Source organism: Ptychodera flava, chromosome 9 (genome assembly GCF_041260155.1).
Source record: "Ptychodera flava strain L36383 chromosome 9, AS_Pfla_20210202, whole genome shotgun sequence".
NCBI lineage: Eukaryota > Metazoa > Hemichordata > Enteropneusta > Ptychoderidae > Ptychodera > Ptychodera flava.
The window spans coordinates 31,542,099-31,550,301 of NC_091936.1; the positions used below are offsets into that span (position 1 = coordinate 31,542,099).

Genomic DNA, 8,203 nt, shown 5'->3' on the forward strand with positions numbered 1-8,203 from the left:
AATCTTGAAAATTAACTGAAAATTTTGAACGCAAAGCGAAAAATCAAAATGAAACAATACAAATTCAAAAATTGAAAGAAAAAATTTTACAAAGCAAAGAAAAATGGATGCTGCACAGTAAGTGGCACACTGCTAGACTGACAATATTTCAAACCCGACACACTGGACAAACATCCTAACACCTGCCGACAGGCCACCCATCGGCTTACAATGACGTCACGCTAAGTCAATAATTTCCCGCTATTCTTCAAACCGCAGGAAATTTCATTTCATAGCCACGCGTTCAAAATGTCCTTATATGGACCATAGTTAACTTGCATCCAGGGTGCAAAGCGCCTCCCTGTATAAAGCCATTCGATGCAACAACATATTTATATCATCAACCGATTTGCGTCACTATGGGGTCTCTATTCAGGTAAGGTATTACCTTCGCCTGTTAGCCTTATTCTTGAATATATGTCGCAAGAAGATGCAAAAATATTACCGTATTTGCAGAATGTAGCGCGAGAAACTGTTTTTAGTCATTAGAAAAAACTGAAAGAGTATTCCATTCAACATGTAATCTAAATTGCTGCCGTTCCATAAGATTGATACGAAATTTTCTATATTTGTATATTAACATCCATCATAAAAATCTATTGTAAAGTTTGTTTGATCGCCAATTATTTAATTTTAATACAAGTTTTCTCAACAACATGCGAATGCCGAGTTTTGTTTTAATTGTTCCTATGAAGATAGGATTAACATTCCGCTACTCATAATCGAGTTAATACATATGTATTAACACCATAACGCTATAAAGTCTCCAATTTTGTAAAATTCAATTGTAAAAAACATCAAACATTGCCCCATTCTTTTATCAATAGCGTAAAAATCGTTCTGTTTAACCAATGATCGGTGCGCCTGACCATAATCGCTATGCAAGGATATGCTTTATGTGTGCCCTTCATACTTTCCGTATGTACGTCGCTTTGTGTAGCAACTTCACAGTATAAGTTTGTCATTGTACAGGTTATCAGTCTCTACGCTATGTTTTATGATGAGGAAAATGAATTCTAGAGGGAGATTTAAAAGTAGGTCGAAAGTAGAAAAGCTCAGAGCATTGTTTTCGAAACAGCCTTCTTGCTGCCGATAAAGTGTTCTTATGACCGGGAACTTTGAAAGGTAAGCGTGGCGATTCATCGGAAGAAAGGAATTGCAGGCTCCACCGACTCCGAAAATGTGCCACCGTAAATGGTAAAACAGCATTTTGTGACAAATAATTGGGGAACAGGGGCGTCTTTCATAAAAAAACGCTTTCTTTGTTTCTGACTCAAATGATTCGTCTGCCATACTTGTTGCTGTCTATTTAATATTTAATCATTTCTCTGATAACAAAATGGGATTTTCCAAAAAAAAATAGTGGCGCGTAACTTCACTGTGAAAAGTTGTTTAAAAGGTGGACGATAGACACACTTTCCTTTTCTTCATATCAGTTTTATTGCAAAGCTGCACTGCACTAACTCACGGTAGTATTCTTAATGTAAGCTTATAGTGGTCTTATACATATCGTCAGGTCAAGAGTCAATCAAAATATTCGAAAACTCCAATCGTTTACCCCAAATCTGCCAGGGGAAAGGAACACAAGGAACATGAAAGGGATTTTTGAAAATCAATTCCCTCAGTATTGAAAGCCAGTCAATATCAGGCATATTTTTTCAAGAACAATTTTACGGGACATGGTCGGAGAATTCCAATGTTGCATCATTGGTAATTTTACTTTTCACCGCTAGAAGTAAATTGTTATACCGAACAGGACACGCGTCGGATACCCGTTTCTCTGAGAATCCAATCGCCGTATTGTCGACACGCGTGATTGTTCGTTTTTTTTCTCAGTTTTCCCCCGAATACTCGTATAACAGCAAACGATATTTGTCGCTCTTTAATCCCTGTAAAGTACGCCTCGTCAGGAGTCTGCAATTGTGGAGACGTTCCTACGTTCTGATACCTTGACCTCAGAGGAAGATAAAGACCTTTCAAAGCGTCAATACCCGTTTGAAAATTTAGTCTTCGAAGGCGGCGGTACCAAAGGCATCGCTTACGCTGGGGTTATGAAGGTAAGAGTCCACGGCAAATGTAAATAAATAAATGAATATGATATTATATAATAGTAAAACTGAAACAATGGCTTAATACTTTCCGGAAATTTATGAACTGAAAATCAAATTTGATGGCATTATCTCCCTTCACTTTCACACCATTTTCTAAACATTGTGCCTGGCTGGTCAACAGATGATAACACAGTTGGAACTCATTTGATTGAATAATTTTTCAAATTTCTCAAAAATGTGAGGTGCCCTATAGCTGAATGTTGCAATATTATAAATTGATCAGAAAAACAAGTGTATAACTTGGAAAAGAAAAGCAGATTAGCTTACATCTGCAGATTAAACAGACATTACTTCACTATCCAATTATCCCAAATTAGTTCCATTTGTGATCAGTTTTTTTATGTGTCGCCTCCAGACTCTGTATGACATTTGGTTATCGGTTTTTACAAAATTATCATGCACGTATTAATGAATTTGCGAGGCAACGAACCAAGGATAGTATAAAAATATAAGGTAATAGCGGTCGCCACTGAGTAAAAATTTTTCTCGGTAATGCGCACTGTCCTAAACATTAATCACTGGGTTTTGATACATTCGAACCCTTTGTGGGCATTTGTGTAAGCTTATTTATTCGCAGTGAAAGAGAAAGTGTGCTGACGAAACTGCGCATTTCTGGGTTCTTTTTCAGGTGTTGGATGACGTCGGAGTATTGCCTAACATCAAGCGTTTTGGCGGTACCAGCGCTGGGGCCATGATTGCCTGTATGCTAGCTGTTGGCTATTCGCCTAACGAAGTGGTTGAAATGATGGATAAAGAACTCGGTCCCTTAGCTGTAGGTGAGTTGGGGAGTGACGTTTACTTTGTACATGTGAAACGGCACCTAGTAACAACCGATCTCCGCGATCTCACTTTCGAAAGTCTTTTTTTTAAACATCCGCAACCCCCGTCCATTACACAAGTTGTGGCGTTCCATTGGCAGATAAAGAAACCATTTCATTCTGAAGCTCAGAGAAAATATTCAACGGTGTCTTAACTCCGTTTCTCAAATAATACGTTTGCGGATCCATCCCAGACAAAGTTGTGTCTACGCCAGTGCTCTGAAAACAACACGATATGCCGTTGATTTCGAACTCACCGGGCCCATGAAGATTGATACTCACAAGCAGTGAGAACTTATACGAGCGAATGATATAGGCAGTGAACATCTGTGATATACCTTGATATGGTTACATGACATGAATATTTGAATGGAATCATTGTTTCTCAGATTACAATATTCTCCTCGAGTCCATACCGGAATACTCGATCAAGCATTTCTTGTTTCATTGTGCTTTCTATCAATTAGATGTAGGCGAACAGATACCCATCACTTTAATTTACATTAGATTTCTCTGCAATTTACACATACAAACATTTTCTGTCTCACGGAAGATATCTGGATTTGATTTCCGTAGATCACTCCTTCGGAATTCTGAGTCTTCTTCCGAACTTAATCAGACACTACGGATGGAATCCAGGCAAGAAATTGTTTGATTGGTTCGGAGATAAACTAGCTGAAAAGCCTGAGATTGGAAATAGGGACATTACATTTAAAGAAGTAAGTGGTATTTCTAGAGATTTCTTGCCTCGTCAGTACTGAATTCATTCAAGATAAACGATTAAAAGATGGGCAGGTAGGACGGTAGATAGATAGATAGATAGACAGTGACGGACAGACAAATACATACACACATACACACATACACACATACACACATACATACATACATACATACATACATACATACATACATACATACATACATACATACATACATACATACATACATACATACATACATACATAAATACATACATACATACATACATACATACATACATACATACATACATACATACATACATACATACATACATACATACATACATACATACATACGGGTGGACGGACGAACAGACAGAGATACATGATCAATTAAACAAACCGAATGTGACGTACATGTAAAGGTGCACCCACAGAGTTCACAAATTGCTTGTACTTTCGCTGACAGAATGGATAGCTAATGAGCACAAATAATAATCAAGAACAACAACTTCTGTGTACCAAAGTTTGCTTGACTCCGGTTAAGGACGGAATGTTTCGGTGAATGTAATACGTAGACATTCAGTGCACTAGAAGCAGCAAATCATGAGACACTAGAGCAGACCTGGCTGTGTCCCTCAATCAAGTTTCTTTCGAGTATGTTCCGCTTTAACTTTCGTTTGGACCAAAATAGTAAAAATGTCGGAAGTTGCAGGTCCTGGTCGAAACAGGCTATAATGTGAAATTTACCGACAACGCTATCTTCGAAAGTGCCTTGTGGACATTAAAACAATGATATGTGTTTTGTTTCGTTCAGAGGTCAATAAGTGAAAAACTCTTGTAAAAACTTAGGCTTTAAAATTTTACCCCTTAAACGGTTTTGTACACGTCAACTACCTCCCCTGACCCCCTCCCTGTAAAACACAAATGCTTCCCAAGGTCAAGCTTTCATTCCGATTTTAAGGTATGCGCATTATGATCATCAATAGTTTACATTTCTCTTTGTTTTAGCTTTACGACCGGTATGGTAAAGAGTTGTGTATTGTTGTTTGCAACGTCACACAAATGAATGCAGAATACTGTCACGTGAAGACTACACCAGATATGCCTATAAGACTTGCCGTAAGGATGTCAATGTCAATACCGGGTAGGTGGGGCGTCCTCGACGTTTAAGGGTGATCGAGTCACTTTTACGTCAACATAACTACTAACAAAACGCGCACTTTACGACGCGCGCGTCCACTGTACGGGGACCGTGCTCACTGTAAAAATTACACCGTGGTTTTGATACAACTTATTGTCAGAGCTTTTAGCATGAAAGCGGACGTTGTTATTGATGATTGAATGATCATTATAATATCTTCGAGTTGTAAGTTTTAAATGTTTGAATGTCGGTATATTTACAAAGTATTTAAAAATCCCAACAAATTAATTTGAAAAGGACGTATTTCTCATCAAATTGTGACTTTTTCCCATTTCACCTGTGGGGAAGGCGTGATGTTAAGCGATGTAGCGTTGTAAATAGGTTGGTGACCTCATATTTTTATTTGATGCAAATGATGTGCAATATCTGAACAATAATTTATGAGAAAATAAACAAAATTGTTGGATTGGAAATCTAAATAATTCTACAAAGTATGGATAAGGCATGATCATTATTTTTAAGATTGCAACAGCTTTAACTGTTGTTTTGTACGGCCTGAGAAGTGATAATTTAAATTCTTATGCACATTTTTAGTGGAAAAAAAGCTAAAACTTTCATTTATTATTCAATATGGTTCACATGTAAATAAAACAAGTGCAGCATTTCAAAAAAAGAACTAAAGGTAAACATATCGGGTTGGGCAACGCTTAATGGAGATTCATAATTTCTGTCATTCGAATGGGATAAAGTGGGTGTATTTCAAATCCTTCTAGCTGCCAAATTAATCTGGTGACATATTGATTTTTTGTCGTAATCTCATCCTCACATATAAATCTTACTGTTAGAGAAAAATAAAGGAAAATTGTTAGTAAAAAATTTAGTGGCTCGATCACCCTTAAGTGATAGCCATTGTTCCGCAGATAAGTGTACAAAACTCGGCAAACCTTAACTTTCACCTATAGGTTGGATGAAAACATGTTATTCATTGCGCTCGTGCGGAAGGATGATTTTTAGATAAATTTCACCAAAGAAGCTATTAGACTTTCTTACTATAAGGCCGCAGAAAAAATGGCCTCTATGACAAACACACTCTTTGGCGACCATGAAACTGCATTTTGAACAGTCAATACAAATTGCGTAAGCTTGTACTAACTTTCCTCTGATTGTTAAATAATAATTCATTTGTCATTCTAGGCAGATGAAATGAATTGAGGTCAATTTTTCGACTGCATTACCGGATAATATACCGGTCTTAGCTTCGTATTCAAGTATTTGAGCAACTTTACGTCAATGTCAGTTCGAGGAAATAGTCACCATGCTGTTTTCATTTCACATAAGTACGCATTGAGTGTATTTCTTGACTTTTTACAGGATTTTATCAAGCAGTAAAGTCCAATGAAAGTGTCTATGTGGATGGGGGCGTGCTTGTCAACTACCCAGTCCATTGCTATGATGGTACGTAGATTAAGTGGCACAATTTTTGAATTTGCTTCTTACCAAAAGTCACTGCAAATAGGACCGAACAAAATTGCTGCATTTAATATTAAATACAAAAAACGACAATCTTTCGAACCAGCAGGTATTATGTTCGGAAGGTATTAAATTCTAATGTTAGAATATAACATAGCAGAGAATTCTTCATCAACTTTTAAAGTCATATGAAATATAATGATATAAACGCTGATATAAACGCGTTTACCAATGTCTATGTTGTGAGATACATATTTAGGTTCATTCGATGAAATTCACGATATTATTTTACACCTGGACTACACATTCAAAACATAATTGCCAGAAGATAGCACTATCATGCAATATGCAAGATTGTTGTTTCTTCTTTACAACCATACATTCGTATGTTATTGATACTTTACATTGCAAGTCTTTGAAATGTTTCTCTAAATTGTTAGTCACCGTCAGTAAAGAGTAAATGAAAAGTGTCATTAAAACTGCAGGATTGCATCCCACTTATAAGTGTACAGCTTTTGTCCGTGATCATGTTATGAACACTGCCCTCTACCGGTAGGTTGGTGGTTGTCGCTGAATGCAGATGACAGCTTCATTGTCCGACTGCAGCCCCTGAGTGACATTCATAAAATGTGGAACAAGAAGAGGAGATTCGATAAATTCAACGAGAAGACGCTCGGCGTGCTTTTGGTAAATAGATGGAGATATTCTATCAGTTAATTAACAACTCCGAATGTAAACTGAAGGAGAGTTTGCATTATTTGTAACTGATATGGGTCAACTGCAAACGCAAACTATTCCTGCATGAAACGGCTTACTTGCATATTGTATATTTTGAGCATGTAAAGACAATTTTCATTCAGATTCCGAGGGTAAATCGACAAAAAATAAAGGCAGAAATATATTTTGTGCAGGTAAGTGTCCCCCTAGGGCTGAAAGTGTACTATTGGACCAACTCTTTGAACTAAGTAGCCCATACGGTAAACTGAGGATTTTTTGACGTCTTTTTCTGTTTGCCAAGGAAATCAAAGCTGAGTGTGACAAGATAATCACATTAACTTCCAGGCAAATTTTGAAAAACAATTATCGACTCGATCTGGGTACTCTTTAATATATCCTACATCTTACCTGCGAAAGTATCTCTCCCCGGTGCAAATCATGTTCAAGATCTGCAGTGTAGCTACAAACAAGAACTTTACGTCCATTATGTTCAAACTGTATGGTTAAAATTTTCAATAATTATTTTAATACGTCTGCATGAGAGGGTTGTTACATATTCACCGAATCATATGACTAATACGATTTAAAACAAATGATTAATGCTTGTTTCTTTGTAATTCCTCAGTGTTCTAAATCCGAACCTGAAGTTTTTGAAGAACACATTATTGACGAGGAAGTCACCAAGATTCCAAGGCCCGACACCAAGTTAGCAAGGTAGGCAGGGGCACACCAATTTAATCAGTTGTATTATCCGTACCACCCAAGTCTCGATTCAAGTTCGTCCATGCAACTCTAACTGTCAGAGATGAACTTGCCTGGAATGCAGTTAGCCAAGGCATCTCGTTACAATTGATTAGTTTTTACAAAACACTTATTTGTCCGACTACACGTAAACCTTTCTTGCACTGACGTGTGTAGCAGGAGCTAACTGTATCGAACAGGGGTGCGCCTCCACAAAAGGCGAGTCCTGTAATAAAGGAATTCGCCCCAACAAATGGTGAGCCTGTTAGAATTCTGATGATTATTTTCAACACATTGGGCAGTATGGCATACCACTTCACGGGTAATTTGAGTGAGCCAGTAAATGAAAATCATGTTCTAATATCAAATGAAACGTTAACTTTTATCTCCAGGAAGAGAAGGGAATTAGATAACACAAGGGGTGGACTGGACCAAAAACATACGCTCATCGATCTCTGA

At 37.4% G+C, this 8,203-nt stretch overlaps 1 protein-coding gene across 1 annotated transcript; it reads left to right on the forward strand.

The window, feature by feature from the left end:
• Nucleotides 1–398: 398 nt before the first annotated feature.
• Nucleotides 399–8,203, forward strand: LOC139141274 (uncharacterized protein YqhO-like). Its single transcript, XM_070710900.1, has 9 exons — nucleotides 399–415; nucleotides 1,937–2,096; nucleotides 2,779–2,926; nucleotides 3,545–3,687; nucleotides 4,684–4,819; nucleotides 6,188–6,271; nucleotides 6,843–6,973; nucleotides 7,629–7,717; nucleotides 8,137–8,203. The coding sequence occupies exons 1-9, from the start codon at nucleotides 399–401 to the stop codon at nucleotides 8,201–8,203; spliced, it is 975 nt and encodes a 324-aa protein (XP_070567001.1).

Coding starts and splice junctions, on each gene's coding strand:
- LOC139141274 (XM_070710900.1), top strand. Junction 3,688..4,683: donor GGGACATTACATTTAAAGAA/GTAAGTGGTATT, acceptor TCTTTGTTTTAG/CTTTACGACCGGTATGGTAA. Junction 7,718..8,136: donor CCCGACACCAAGTTAGCAAG/GTAGGCAGGGGC, acceptor TTTTATCTCCAG/GAAGAGAAGGGAATTAGATA.